The sequence below is a fragment of the Anser anser genome (genome assembly GCF_964211835.1).
Source record: "Anser anser genome assembly, chromosome: 2".
In the NCBI taxonomy this organism is placed as follows: Eukaryota; Metazoa; Chordata; class Aves; order Anseriformes; family Anatidae; genus Anser; species Anser anser.
In genome coordinates, this window is record NC_139721.1 from 41,165,552 (window position 1) to 41,181,892 (window position 16,341).

The 16,341-nt window shown below is 41.7% G+C and overlaps 1 protein-coding gene across 5 annotated transcripts in view; it reads right to left on the reverse strand.

Annotated features, from left to right (window-relative positions):
* Positions 1-10,329: 10,329 nt before the first annotated feature.
* The window catches only part of RP1 (RP1 axonemal microtubule associated), a 217,428-nt gene continuing 211,416 nt past the window's right edge, over positions 10,330-16,341 (reverse strand). For all 5 annotated transcript variants that reach the window (XM_083823906.1, XM_083823902.1, XM_083823904.1 and 2 more), the window contains 2 exons: positions 14,305-14,380; positions 10,330-11,565 (listed from right to left, as the gene is read on the reverse strand). In XM_083823906.1, the coding sequence (XP_083680032.1) occupies positions 11,511-11,565; positions 14,305-14,380 (131 nt within the window). In that variant the 3' untranslated portion in view covers positions 10,330-11,510. The remainder of the gene's footprint in view (positions 11,566-14,304; positions 14,381-16,341) is intronic.

Here is a 16,341-nt window from a genome sequence, read left to right on the forward strand (position 1 = left end):
TTAGTTACGGTGGTTCTCCGAGATGTTGAATATCCTTGGGATACTCAGACCAGCCTGCTCTTGTTGTTATGTCTCCTGAATGCGCTTCAGATTTTGTGGAGGGTTAAACAACTACTTAGGAATCTCATCCGGAGATCTGTCTTGAGGCGGGATAGTTGCGAGTGGCAGGGAGTGTGGGAGGATATGGGCAGGTTTCTAGAGCAGTGGTCACCTCCAGTGTTTTGGACATTCACCCCTGAACAACTGCAAAATCCTAAAAAGCTGGCAGAATGCTTGAAAAAAAGGTGTCATGACTCTGGCAGTTCCAAAGTGACACAAATCACTGTAGCGTGCTGGGGTCTGGCTTGTGCCTATCGAGCTGCAATTGATGCTATTAGCAACCTAGCTCCAGCTCCTGCAGCCGCTCCAGCTGCAGCTCCTGCAGCCGCTCCAGCTCCTGCAGCCGCTCCAGCTCCAGCTCCTGCAGCCGCTCCAGCTCCAGCTCCTGCAGCCGCTCCAGCTCCAGCTCCTGCAGCCGCTCCAGCTCCAGCTCCAGCTCCTGCAGCCGCTCCAGTTCCAGCTCCTGCAGCTACTCCAGCTCCAGCTCCTGCAGCCGCTCCAGTTCCAGCTCCTGCAGCCGCTCCAGCTCCTGCAGCCGTTCCGGCTCCTGCAGCCGCTCCAGTTCCAGCTCCTGCAGCCGCTCCAGCTCCTGCAGCCGTTCCGGCTCCTGCAGCCGCTCCAGCTCCAGCCCCTGCAGCCGCTCCAGCCCCTGCAGCCGCTCCAGCTCCAGCCCCTGCAGCCGCTCCAGCTCCTGCAGCTGCCCCAGCTCGTGCAGCTGCTCCCACTCCTGTGGCTGGGTCAGAGAAACGAGCTGTAGCAGTGCAAGTTGACCCCGCAGAGGGTATTCCAACCCCTGTGGCAGACCCTGCGTCTGGGTCAGAGAAACGAGCTGTAGCAGTGCAAGTTGACCCCGCAGAGGGTATTCCAACCCCTGTGGCAGACCCTGCGTCTGGGTCAGAGAAGCGAGCTGTAGCAGTGCAAGTTGACCCCGCAGAGGGTATTCCAACCCCTGTGGCAGACCCTGTGGCTGGGTCAGAGAAACGAGCTGTAGCAGTGCAAGTTGCCCCTGTAGACAAGGTGAAAAAATGGTATAGAGGCTCAGGTCGTTTAAAACGCAGACAGTCTTCTGCTAAGTCTGGGCGTAGTGAAGACGAGGCTGGGCCATCAAAGGTGCAGGAGACTGAAGATGAGGATGAGGATGGCGAAAAATCAACAGTAACTACCCGGACTCCATACCAGCCATCAAAGGTGCAGGAGACTGAAGATGAGGATGAGGATGTCGGAAAATCAACAGTAACTACCCGGACTCTACACCGGCCATCAAAGGTGCAGAAGACTGAAGATGAGGATGAGGATGTCGAAAAATCAACAGTAATTACCCGGACTCTATACCAGCGTGAGCTACGAGATGTGCGAAAAGATTTTGGTTGCTGTATAGGCGAGCAGCTTGTCACCTGGCTGCTCCGGTGCTGGGACACGGGAGCCAATTATGTGGAATTGGAGGGCAAGGAAGCCAGGCGGCTGGGATCCCTTGCTAGGGACGCATGCATTGACAAAGCAATTGGAGATGGAGCACAATCTCGCAGCCTCTGGAGGCGTCTCCTGTCAGCTGTGAAGGAAAGGTATCTCTTCAAGGAAGAACTTGTATGTTTACCAAGCAAATGGACCACCATGGAGAAGGGAATTCAGTACCTGAGGGAATTGGCCGTACGGGAAGTAATTTATAAGGACCTAGACGACGCACAAACATCCGCAGATCCAGATGCAGTCCGGTGTACACTACCCATGTGGCGGAAGTTTGTACAGAGTGCCCCATCATCATATGCCAGCTCATTGGCAATGCTAGCCTGGAAAACGGAGGAGAATCCCACAGTGAATGAAGTGACTAAAATACTCCGGCAGTACGAAGGAAATCTCTCCTCTTCCCTAAAGGCCTGTGTCTCAGCTGTGGAGAAACTCTCTGAAGAGGTCCACCAACTTAAAGAGAATTTATCTTCCCCCCCACCTGTACAAACCAGTGTCTCAGCTATTAGGGGTAAACGTTCATCTATGCAAGGAAGACAATATGGTGGGCACACACACCGCGCCACCCTGTGGTTTTACCTACGTGACCATGGAGAGGACATGAGAAAATGGGATGGAAAATCTACTGCGACCCTAGAGGCACGGGTACGTGAATTGCAAAGGAAAACAATTGGGAAAAAGGAGTTCTCTGAAAGGTTTGCTGCTCCAACTTCCAGCAGGCAGTCCTTTAAACACAGAAATGAAGATTCTGACCAGGACTAGAGGGGCCCTGCCTCCAGCCAGGGGGAGGAAAGGGACAATCGAGTTTATTGGACTGTGTGGATTCGATGGCCTGGCACGTCAGACGCACAGAAGTATAAGGCTTTGGTAGACACCGGTGCACAATGTACTCTAATGCCATCAAGCTATAAAGGGCCAGAGCCCATCTGTATTTATGGTGTGACGGGGGGATCCCAGCAGTTAACTGTATTGGAGGCTGAAGTGAGTCTAACCGGTAATGAGTGGCAAAAGCACCGTATTGTGACTGGCCCAGATGCTCCGTGCATCCTTGGCATAGACTATCTTAGAAGAGGATATTTCAAGGACCCAAAAGGGTTCCGCTGGGCTTTTGGCATAGCTGCTTTGGAGACAGAGGACATTAAACAGTTGTCTACCTTGCCTGGTCTCTCAGAGGACCCTTCTGTTGTGGGGTTGCTGAGGGTTGAAGAACAGCAAGTGCCGATCGCTACCACAACGGTGCACCGGCGGCAATATCGCACCAACCGAGACTCCCTGAGTCCCATCCATAAGCTAATTCGTCAACTGGAGAGCCAAGGAGTGATCAGCAAGACTCATTCACCTTTTAATAGTCCCATATGGCCAGTGCGAAAGTCTAATGGTGAGTGGAGACTAACAGTGGACTATCGTGGCCTGAACGAAGTCACGCCACCACTGAGTGCTGCAGTGCCGGACATGCTAGAACTCCAGTATGAACTGGAATCAAAGGCAGCCAAGTGGTATGCCACAATTGATATCGCTAATGCATTTTTCTCCATCCCTCTAGCAGCACAGTGCAGGCCACAGTTTGCTTTCACTTGGAGGGGAGTCCAATATACTTGGAATCGGCTGCCCCAGGGGTGGAAACACAGCCCTACCATTTGCCATGGACTGATCCAGTCTGCGCTGGAGCAGGGGGAAGCTCCTGAACACCTGCAGTACATCGATGACATCATTGTGTGGGGTGACACTGCAGAAGAAGTTTTCGAGAAAGGGAAGAAAATAGTCCAAATCCTTCTGAAGGCTGGTTTTGCCATAAAACAGAATAAAGTTAAAGGACCTGCACGAGAGATCCAGTTTTTAGGAATTAAATGGCAAGATGGACGTCGTCAAATCCCAATGGATGTGATCAACAAGATAACAGCTATGTCTCCACCAACTAGCAAAAAAGAAACACAAACTTTCCTAGGTGTCGTGGGGTTTTGGAGAATGCATATTCCAAATTACAGTCTGATTGTAAACCCGCTCTACCAAGTAACCCGTAAGAAGAATGCTTTTGAATGGGGCCCTGAGCAACGACAAGCCTTTGAACAAATTAAGCAGGAAATAGTTCATGCAGTAGCCCTCGGGCCAGTCCGAACAGGACCAGATGTAAAGAATGTGCTCTACACCGCAGCCGGGGAGAATGGTCCCACCTGGAGCCTCTGGCAGAAAGAACCTGGGGAAACTCGAGGTCGACCCCTGGGGTTTTGGAGTCGGGGATACAGAGGATCTGAAGCCCGCTATACTCCAACTGAAAAGGAGATATTGGCAGCATATGAAGGAGTTCGATCTGCTTCGGAAGTGGTCGGTACTGAAGCGCAGCTCCTCCTGGCACCCCGACTGCCGGTACTAGGCTGGATGTTCAAAGGAAGGGTCCCCTCTACGCATCATGCAACTGATGCTACATGGAGCAAGTGGGTTGCACTGATTACTCAGCGGGCTCGAATAGGAAACCCCAGTCGCCCAGGAATCTTGGAGGTGATTATGGACTGGCCAGAAGGCAAATACTTTGGGATATCACCAGAGGAGGAGGTGGTTCGTGCTGAAGAAGCCCCCCTGTACAACAAGCTACCGGAAAATGAGAAGAAATATGCCTTGTTCACTGACGGGTCCTGTCGTATTGTGGGAAAGCATCGGAGATGGAAAGCTGCTGTATGGAGTCCTACACGACGAGTTGCAGAAGCTGCTGAGGGAGAAGGTGAATCGAGTCAGTTTGCAGAAGTAAAAGCCATTCAGCTGGCTTTAGATATTGCTGAACGAGAAAAGTGGCCAGTTCTCTATCTCTATACTGATTCATGGATGGTAGCAAATGCCCTTTGGGGGTGGTTACAGCAATGGAAGCAGAACAACTGGCAGCGCAGGGGCAAGCCCATCTGGGCTGCGGCATTGTGGCAAGATATTGCTGCCCGGGTAGAGAACCTGGTTGTAAAGGTACGCCATGTAGATGCTCATGTGCCCAAGAATCGGGCTACTGAAGAACACCAAAACAACCAGCAGGTGGATCAGGCTGCTAAGATTGAAGTGGCTCAGGTGGACCTGGACTGGCAACATAAAGGTGAATTATTTATAGCCCGATGGGCCCATGACACCTCAGGCCATCAAGGTAGAGATGCAACCTACAGATGGGCTCGTGATCGAGGGGTGGACCTGACCATGGACACTATAGCACAGGTTATTCATGACTGTGAAACATGTGCTGCAATCAAGCAAGCCAAACGGTCAAAACCTCTTTGGTATGGAGGACGATGGCTGAAATATAAATATGGAGAGGCCTGGCAGATTGATTACATCACACTCCCTCAAACCCGCAACGGCAAGCGCCACGTACTTACAATGGTGGAAGCAACCACCGGATGGCTGGAAACATATCCTGTGCCCCATGCCACCGCCCGGAACACTATCCTGGGCCTTGAAAAGCAAGTCTTATGGCGACATGGCACCCCAGAGAGAATTGAGTCAGACAACGGGACTCATTTCCGAAACAACCTTATAGACACTTGGGCCAAAGAACATGGTATTGAGTGGGTGTATCACATCCCCTATCATGCACCAGCCTCTGGAAAAGTTGAACGATACAATGGACTGTTGAAGACTACACTGAAAGCAATGGGTGCTGGGACATTCAAAAATTGGGATACACATTTGGCAAAGGCCACCTGGTTAGTCAATACCAGGGGATCTGCCAACCGAGCTGGACCTGCCCAATCAAACCTGTTACGCACTGTAGAAGGGGATAAAGTTCCTGTAGTGCACGTAAGAAACATGCTGGGTAAAACAGTCTGGGCTACTCCTGCCTCAGGAAAAGGCAAACCCATTCGTGGAATTGCTTTTGCTCAGGGACCTGGATGCACTTGGTGGGTAATGCAAAAGAATGGGGAGGTCCGGTGTGTACCTCAAGGGGATTTAATACTGGGTGAGAATAGCCCATGAGTTGAATTGTAGTATGTTAATTATTATATAATAATGTATGTCATCACTACCATGATTGCTATATATCATAGATGAAAATGGTGATTAATTAGAATGTATTGGACAGAGTGTAACCTGAGCATGACATAAATGGTATGGAATAAGGGGTGGATATCTGTCCTGGTTCCAGTTAGGACAGAGTTAAGTAGCTCATAGTAGCTGGTAGGGTGCTATGTTTTGGATTAGGATGAGAAGAGCGCTGATAACATGCTGATGTTTTAATTGTTGCAGAGCAGTGTTTACACCAGGCCAAGGACTTTTCGGCTTCTTGCTCTGTCCTGCCAGCGAGCAGGCTGGGGGTGCAGCAGGAGCTGGGAGGGGACAGACCCAGGACAGCTGACCCAAACTGGCCAAAGGGGTATTCCATACCATCTGACGTCATGCTAAACAATATATAGGGGTGGCTGGCCGGGGTGGGGGGGCCGGCTGCTCGGGAATAGGCTGGGCATCGGTCAGCGGGTGGTGAGCAATTGCATTGTGCATCACTTGTTTCTTACACATTATTATTGTTAATACTATTACCATTATCACTATTATTATTATTATTGTTATTATTATTTTCCTGTCTTAATAAACTGTCTTTATCTCAACTCACAGGCTTCACTTTCCCGTTTCTCTCCCCCATCCCAGAGAGGGAGGGGGGAGGGTGAGCGAACGGCTGTGTGGTGTTTAGCTGCCAGCCGGGTTAAACCACAACAATTTCTTACCAGACTCAGTCTTTTGGAGACCAGTTCTGGCAGTTCTGTGTCATGAAGTTGATGTGCAAAACACTGCTGTTCTGGCAGGGCTTGGTTCCTCCTGCTGAGCAGTGCTCCCAAGAAGGTTCCCTCAGAAAGAAATGAAGTCCCAAGTCATAAGGAGCTCTTCAGTGACTTCTTCCAGAAGATCTTGTGATTCTGCTAGCAAATTTGCTCCCTCTCCTCCTTCCTTCATTCCTCCTTCTTTTCTAACTACCTTCCTATACCTGTTTTACATGCCTTTTCCCGCACTGTTTCTTGTTGTGCATGATGTAAAGCTGGAGTGATCTGACAGAGAATCTGATGAACATCCATTTTCTTTATTCATTCACTCTGACATAGCCTCAGTAGTGTGTCTTCCATACTTTTGACTTTAAGCAGTATTCCATATGAAAGCAGAGCTTCTCAGGCACACGTGCTTACAAACATGCAACTCAATTACTTTAGAATCGGCAAATGAAAATTACTTTACAAAATGTTCGCAAGTTTCAGATGCTTTCACCAGATTTGTGTTTAGGTTACACAAATGCCAGTAGAAGTTGTGATATAGAATATAACTTTAATATTTACACACTAAATTATTTAATTGCCTTTTTGCCCAAATAGCCTCATTCACAAGGGGTACAGGCCATTGTATGTTCTGATAACATAGATACTTCACTGGAAAGGGAGAAGGCATTTCCTTTCAATAAAACTAGTATTTCATTAAATTAACAAAAACTCAAATCAGAAATACATTGGTAATTTGGTAAATTATTTAGAAAATCAATATTAAATTTCTATTAAAAAACACTGAGTATTAACAATTATTGCTTGCTTGCTTTAGCTTGAAATTACTTTATTTATAGGTCTACAGGTAGATTCACACAAAAATGTTCTTGAACTATAAAATTGTCTTTAAAATTGAGAAGGGTGAATCAAGTATTTTAATATATTAGTTCAATTTTTCAATTACAAAAAATACTCTGAAATCTTCACTGGTTTCAGAAATTACTTAGTTTTGTAATATACCTCTAGATGTATTTCTTACACATAGATCTCTTCTTTGTAACATGTCGGTCATGAAAATCCAACCCATATGCACCTACCTCAGAAGATCTGCAAAGGAGGAGATTCAATGTAGCAGGGCTCTTAGGTGCACACCAGACTTTAACTAGACTATACATCAAGCTTAGTGGGATAGTTTATATACTTATGATTTAGGCATATACTTTTGTTTTAGGTGTATACTTAAATTTCATGGTGAATTGGGGGCTGTAGTTTCTTGTGTTATATTTATTTCCAGAATGTCTAGGCATTAAATATATGTCAATACATTCCACTGCTTACTCAAAACAACAAGTCCAAGTTTATGGGGCCAGAATGATTGAGAGCATCACTGCTTTGATGACACCATACTGACTTTAATGTTATATATGAAAGAAGAAATGGCTCCTTAGACATTTTGAAAGATTCAACTCAAGACTTCTTAAATTTACATTTATTAATTAGAAATGGGATGTCAGTTACCTTTCATGTTACTTCATACTATGTATTTAAAAGCATAATCAAATATAGACATAAATATATAATGAGCGATAGCAGAAGACAGACATATGGGAAGACATCACAGGAAGTGAGCTTACAGCCAAGCTTTGTACAAGGCGTACAACACTTTCACTGCCATTCTGCGTGCAGAACCCAAGAAGCAAGCAAGTAAATCACACTTTATAATAAATGGAAAAAGCATTTATGGAATGCTCAAGGGAATATTAACATGTCCTATGTATGAGACTACATTTAATACACAATTAAGAATTTTCAAAAGTTTGAAAAAGACGGTAATAAGTCCCATTTTCTTTCCCATTTTTTTGCTTCACCTGTTTAAAACTGGGGCTTTGAGCAACCTGGTCTGGTGGGAGGTATCTCTGCCCATGGCAGGGGAATTGGAATTTGATGATCTTTGAGGTCCCTTCTAACACAAACCATTCTACCATTCTATGATTCTATGAAAGTGAATTCATGCCAAGCAAAAGAGTTGTAAAATAAAGATTCAGGCACAGCACAGAAAGTTCTGATGCTTCTTAGCACTGGTCAGTACAGAGGAGTTCGCTGACTTTTTGAGACTGCTGCTTTTCTTTATGGGGAAGTAGTCCAAAGGAACATTTTAAATTGATGTGTTAGCAAAGGATGCTTACATTTGCAAGCACTTCTATAAATACTAACACTAACAACCCCCTGGACTAGATGGTATTCATCCAAGACTTCTAAAGGAACTCAAAGGAGCACTTGGAACATCCTTTTTTCTTATTCTGATTCCATTTCCACAACTGACAAGCTACAAAATGGATAGATCTAATACAACTGCTCATATATACTTAGGGGGAGGGAATGCTTTCTTTAGTATGACGAGTTTCAGCTAGGCAGTACTTGGAATTGCTCAGAGATTAAATGGTCCAATGAGTCAGTCAGAACATGGCTATATTTTTTGAAATCCTTAACATCATTAACAGAAGAGACTGAGATACTCATAGGGCTTGAATGGACAGAAATACGTCAGCTAGATCAACTTAACATATATCTATAAAAGCACATCAGAAGAACTAGATATGGAAAAAAGATACAGTTAACTAATACTGGAGTTGAATGGTTGCCATCAGACTTTGTTATGTTTAAGAGTCTATGCTATGTTTCTAGAGTCTGTATTTTAGCACTCAGCTCGAGCTTGAGGCTTTCTCTGTAAAATGAACTGTTATTGCTTCACTATAATAATAGCAATAATAAGAATAACAAAATCCTCTAGCCAGTGCCCTGTCATCTGTAATGACAGGAGGCAGCAGGGAGAGGCAGCAGGGAGAGGCAGGGAGAGGCAGCAAAAGTCAAACCCTTCTCTTCACTACAGCCTTGCCTCTTCCAACTGGTCGAGTTACCTGCTCCTTCCGTGGCTCCCAAGGATGCCAAATGCTTGGGTCTCTTGCTGACCCAGGCAGTCTCATTTCTGTGCTACACCCCTGTTCCCTGTGGAGGCACCACGGATGTCATATATGCTCTGGGTCTCTATGTACAGGGTGGGCTGCTGGCAGCAGAAAAGCAAGGCTCCTAGTCTGTGCAGCAACAACAGAGTGCACATGAGCTGGCACCTCTGCAGTATTTCTCTGGCCAGCTCTTTTGTCCCTATCCACTTGCAGGGGACACAGATTAAGTGACTTGCGTGCCAAACACAACAGGCATCACTGTATACCATGTGGAAGAGGCAAGGTTAGAGTTTAGCTCTCGTCACAAGCTAAATATGCTAACCGGCATGTCTTTGAAGCAAGACCTGATAAGGACGTTATGGTATTTCAAGCTTTCTTATCAAAGTGTAATCCCCTAGCAATATGTGCTGCAAGCACCCGTGATGCACTTGAAATGAAACCCTCTTCTGTGGTGGTGTTCTGGATGTAAAAGGGTGGAGGTGTTTACATGACTCTGGATCCAGGTAAGTGAATCCAACATCTGATTTGTACACTGTATAAGTAGAGGAAATAATTTTCAAATAAGGATGCCAGCTGCTGAAAGAGGGTATTCACTGCTAGTAATGAAAAACAGATTAGGAAGGCATTATTTACACTTGATAAATCAGAGATGGCATCAAAGAGAGCTAGTATTACAAACTATTAATGAAAGACATAATAATGAAACAAATCACATAATAGATCACAACGAAGTGATTCAGTGTAATGAATACTGATACTAAGTAAGTGAACTGTGCACTCTAGGGATACAATTTTAAATCCATTCCAGTGCGCATGGTAGCAGTGTAAGCAAAAAGAGCACTTTCAGAAGAAATTTACTCTGTTCCTTTGCTCACTCAGATCACATCCACACTTCACCAGCTCTTCCTTTGATGACGTATAAGGTAGATAAAAATAAAAGTACCTACCAAGACCTGTTATATTTATTATTTTCTGAGTCAAAGTAACAACTGAAATCTCATCACCCATGCAGATACTGGCCAACATTCTTCATTTCAAATAATAATGTGAGTAAATAAACATTAAACATACTAAAAAGCCAGACAACATTTCATAGATTAGAAATTTATTTAATTCTTATAATTATAGGAAGCACATTGCTGCTACAAAGCGTGGTATGCCTTAAAGGTGAAACATGTCTAAAATTCAGATCTTCATACAGATTTTAAATTTTGGAGGTACTAAGGGTGGGGTCTTTGATTAAGCAGAGAGATGCCTTATGTAACTAATATACAGTATATGTATTCTGATTACATACATGAAACTTCGAGTGGTGTGTAACTCATGATTTCATTTCAGACTCATCTGTATCCTAAACTCTTCCTCAGTCAACTCAGTCAACTCTGGCAATATGAAAGTTTACCAAAACAAACATTGATCTACTTATTAGACATTCGTGCATTTATAGCTAAATATTTTTCTATTTATTGTGCATTTTCATAAATAACTGGTATTTTTTGAAGTAAAGGCATTCACACATATAGATTTAGAGAGGCAGATGGATGCGTAAGAATGAGTACTGTAAAAATCAGCAAGCTGAACAGAGAGTTGCTTAAGTTACCCGGCAAGCTATTGCAATGGTAGTGATAACAGATGATGAAAAGTCTCTCTTAAAAGTTCTTAGCTGAGGTTCTGGCTCAGCCACAAGATTTTGCAATCAAATGTCAGTGGGAAACTTACTAACACAGAGTGAACTCCTGAATAACACGTTCTTTATTCCTGACTGTTACATACATGGTATCTTGTAGGAAAAGGAAGTAATACATGCTAAGTCTAAAGAGTTGTGCGGTTTGTTTGGAAAATGATTCTGAGGAAATATAAATTTTAATAAATGTTGAAATTGAAACAATTTATCAATTTAATAACTATTGACAGATTTGACCCAAGCTAAATTGAAATTATTCACAAATTATTACTGAAATCAAAATGTTTAAACGTTACTACATATGTCTACCATCATGAATGCTCAGCTCAAGTCCACAGTGCCATGTTACAGATCTCAATTTATGTTTTCTAAATTTCAGTCATGAAAAATTTTTGAGCAGCTCTAACAGGATTGGAATGCAGTGTTCACATTAGACATGTTTAATTTACTGTGATGTTTTTAATGCATTGTTTTGACATTCCTTCACAGTAATTACAATACCTTCAGAATTATAAAATACAAGTAAATCAAATAATCAGGAATTTAGATAAGCAGTACACTCAGAAAGAATCAGAAGACAAGGAGCTATGGATAAAGTTGCACCACAGTGCTGCCTTCACTTCCATCCTCAGCAAGCCACCTAAAGAGAAAAGCATAGAACATGTTCAAAGATACAGTATATTCAGAAGACGTGTGGATGCCTTTTAGGGATGTGGTTTAGTGGTAGACTTGGCAGTGCTAGGTTAATGGTTGGGCTTGATGATCTTAGCGGTCTTTTACAATCTAACTAATTCTATATTTCTATATATAAAACTTAACAAACAGACAAAGGGCTTGCTTCTGCACCTTTTTATTTCTAAGAGAGTTTCAACATTGTCTTATACAGTAGGAGTAACCAATCTGAGGAGTGGTGTTTCTTTCAGTATCCATATATGCATAATTTTAAAGTAACTGTATAACTATATTAAATATACATACATCTTATGTGTAGATTGCATAACAACAGGTGATGAGCAGATTGTTTCATTGAGTGGCAAAAATCAGGATATTTTAGAGTAAGAAAGTGTGTTCTGTGATAGTAAGCTATTGTCCATTTATTCCATACCAGGAACTGTTTATTTCTCATATCTCCTTGGCTTACAAAATACTGGTGGGCCTTAACCATGCCCCATAAGATCCTACAGGGGTTTTACCATCGACTATACCAGAAACCCGCCTGAATCTAAAACTCAGATAGACTGGTTAACTGGAACCATGGAGGCAATGGCATTCACTTCCAAAGAGATTTTCCAAAGCTTCTGCTCCTTTTAATGCTTCTGCAAGGCTTATTCCAGACTAGCTGATGTCATTTCTACTTAGTAACGAGTATGGGAGGAATTCCCAGCTGGTATAGCATTAACGTAGTTCACATCTGAAATTGCACTGTTGAACAGCTGGGAGATACATCTGAAGCCAAACAGTTCCAGGCTGCAACATAACTAGTCTTGCCAGATAAAATGCCAAGTTAGTAAAGGAGGCAGAGCTCCTTTCACGTTTCTCAGTGATGAATGTCTTATAGAGACAACATTTGTATCAGAGGATATGAGAGGAATCTTCGTTTGTTTGTTTTGGTGGGGTGGGTGCGGGAGGAGAGAGAATAAACACATTCACTATTTACCCAGTAGGATATGACATAAGCATTTTGTGCAAGCTGGAAAAAGGACATGTACTTATAGTTTCCTGTATCTCAGGAGTGCCCCATAGCTTCTGTGTCAGTCAATACTCTGGGGCGCCACGATGACAGGGGGTCCTGGTGGACACCAAACTGAATGTGAGCAAGCGATGTGTCCTTGCAGCAAAGGTCACTAATGGTATCCTGGGCTGCATTAGGCTAAGTGTTGCTAGCAGGTCAAGGGAGGTGATCCTTCACCTCCACTCAGCACTGGTTGACCAAGATGACCTCCAGAGGTCCCTTCCAACCACTCAGTGATTCTATGACATCAGTTAAAAATCCTCTCATGGATTGTGTTGCACAACTAAGTGATATTGTGATCTAAGAAATTTCGCTCATGCCCATTAACTTAAATTTAGGTATCTAGAAGATTAGAACATGTGTTTGGAGGAAGTTTTATGGAACCTACATGAAGACTTTAGTGCAGTGCTGTGTAGAGATATATTCTGAGATATTGCGTGACATTAATCATGTTTTGTAGAGCTGGCCCCTGCAAGCTGCAGACCAGGATTGTCAGGCACTGAGGGCTTGAAGCTTCTGTTGAGGCTGCTAACAGTTCTGCACTCTCATGACTTAGATTGTAGAGTCTAACCGATTATCCAGGAATAAAAAATAAAATTTAAAAAAATAGATGCTTTTTCTTTTGGTTGCAGGTTTGAGATTTGGCTTTGATGAATTGTCAAGTTTACAGAAACATTCTGAAGAATTAAATTAAATATTCTTGGCTACCATTTATGTTTTCAGATCACCAGGCAACATCCCTCTTCCTAGATATTGAAAACTTGTAAGGTGTCATACTTCTCTGCTCTCCAGATGCATTAAAATTTTATTTTACACTTAGAAAGACAAGAATGTATTTGCTTCTGTTGTTTACTCTGAAATGTATTAAGCTGCAAACTGTATGCTGTAATGGATGGTCACCCCAAATATACCATTCAGTTTAATCTGCAACTTCTGAAAGTGTATTGTTTCAGTTTGACACAGACTGAAGTGGATCTTCCCTTTGTACATTAGAACCTGTTTACCCTAAAACCCCTTTATCTGAATAAATTTCTAAATTTACCTCTTACGTGTCATTGTAAAAAAAATTCTGTTAACTTTATTACATTCAGCTGAACATATCTTAGACCGATACTAGGTAGACATTGAAACAGAAGGATTTTAATGTTTCTATTTTAAAAACAAAAAAAAAACCTTTTTTCTCCAGAATTGTATCTATACTGCCATATCCTACTATCCACCCACCATCCCTTATTTCTAATTCCCTCTCATGTCTGTGTACATATGATATGCTAGTCAGAGCTACATATGTGCTAATACTTGTGCAATGGTTCACCAGACAGCTTCTACTTCATGAAAATGGCATACTACTATCTTCTCTCAGCAAAGGCACTCAAATACGTCTGTCTCTTCTACAGCCATCCAGTTTTAATACCATGGAAAAATACAATGTCTTCCTCTAAATATTCTTCTGGCAAATTAGATGGAAAATGGTCAAAAGGTTCAAAAGTTACCAGGGATGGACAGATAGAAAAACAGCATGGTTTCAAAATTCGTACTGTTTTAGGAAACCAGAAGAGAAACAACTGAGAGACTAAAAAGACCACTAGTAGTTGTTGTTATGAAGAAAACAGCACCTACAGAGTAATAATGAATTGATCTACTGACCTGTTACAGTTGAAGCAATACACTGAATTCCTAGATGCATCTGTGATTTCTACTTTTTCCAGAAACCAGCCACTTTCTGTAGAACGAAGAAGAAAAGACAAATTTGATATAACTAAAACACATATAAAGCATAAGGAATGTTTCTGATTTCATTTCCAAACCCTGTGTGGTTCAGCACTTTCAAATGGACTCAATATCAATAATAAAACTGAAAAGTCGATAATTCAAATTATTACCAACTTCTTTCAGTTTTTTGAGGAGGTCTTTGATGTTTTTGACAGGAAATATAAAGGAAAAAAATTATTACAGCTTAACTTATATTTCCACATTGAATGGAACAGGTATAAGGCAAATGAAACAGAGTGCATTGTAATATCAAATATATTCTTGAAATCCCATTTTGCCCTTTTCTGCAGTCTGAAATGCACTCATAGTACACCCCAATATGCTTTGATCTTCAGTGTCTACCAAACTAAAAAAAAAAAAAGATGGACTATATTAGTAGATTTATTATTTTAATGATCATCTAAGAATAGGAAAACTCTATTACTCCTTTCTAATTAATGTATTTATACTTATATAAACCTTATATATACTTATATATGCTTATATAAACCAATTGATGAACCCGAATGATGTTCATATCCACATTTCTCTGTCAGTAATGATTCAGAATAACATCTCAATTTTGGGCCAACATTAATATCTGTTTTAGCTTTAAGAATATATTTAATACTCTACTATATTCAACAAGTTTGATGTGTGAAAAATACCGTCATTCTTATGCTATAGTATTTTATTTTATACAATATTAAACTATGAAGGTTTTTAAAATATAACTTTATTATATACAAATGTAATGTTTGTGATGATGTCTTTAGTTGTGTTTGCCAATGTAAACACTTAATGACAACATTTAAAAACCAATTAGGATCATATTGCTAGCAGCTGAAAACCTTTTGGTATTCTTTGCATGTCTTAGAGATAAAATACTATATTCTAACAAATGATTTTGGTTTTCAAATATTTGGAGAAACTATCATGTAGGCTAAATATATATATATACATATAATTTGTAAGTAGGCTAAAAACATAACATAAAATATTTTGCAAACTGTACCAATGTAGATAAAACATAAAGGCATAGCAATGTTTTTCCCCTTCCATGGATGTTTTCAAACAATTATCTAGTATAACTAGGCCATAAAGGTGTCTACATTTTTCATCTTCAATCCGCAGGAGTCGTTTATTGAAATTGTGAAGTACTTTTGGAACTCCTTTAATGAAATTTTCTGAATGCTTTAATATATCGTAGACTCTACTTGGAATATATGACCTTTCCTGAAATCTCTGTAATTCAGAGTCATGATTATTAGCAATAAAAATTTACAGTCCCTCAAATTTGCACAGCACTTTATAAACAAATATTAAGCTATGTTTGCTCTCCTGAAAAGTTTATAATCTAATGCTTTATCCTTTATTGACATAACTCCAGCAGACCTCACTGAATGCTCTAGGTATGGAGAAATCTAGAGGCAGATAGGAAAGATTAGCAAACAGATGAAACTTTTCAAAGAGGTGTTACCTTTGAGGAGACTTGTGCAGATTACAACTGACACGACAAAAGACATTTGGAGATAATTTCAGAGAAAAAAATAGAGGAAGAAAGTCATGGATTTAACATGGATCTACACACACCAGCTGTGCTAGGAAGGCACTATGCAATGTTGATCAGAACATGGAGAGTAAAGATAATCATGTTGTTGATGGTTTGGGACCCAGAAATTACAAGTTTAATGTGTATTTCCCCTGCAGGCTTCTGTGCAATTCTCAGAGCACCAAAAGTCTGCTGGTGTAGAATTCCCCGGTGTTAAGCTGAATTGTGTGCATGTACAGTAGCTAACACTAATAAAATGAAATTCAGCAGGAGGATTTATAGACGTGTATATATATGTAGTTTTCAGTACCATCACATGTATGATATGACTAGGTAGTCAGAAAACCCCTGTTCAACTTTTGCCTAAAAAAGATTTGCCA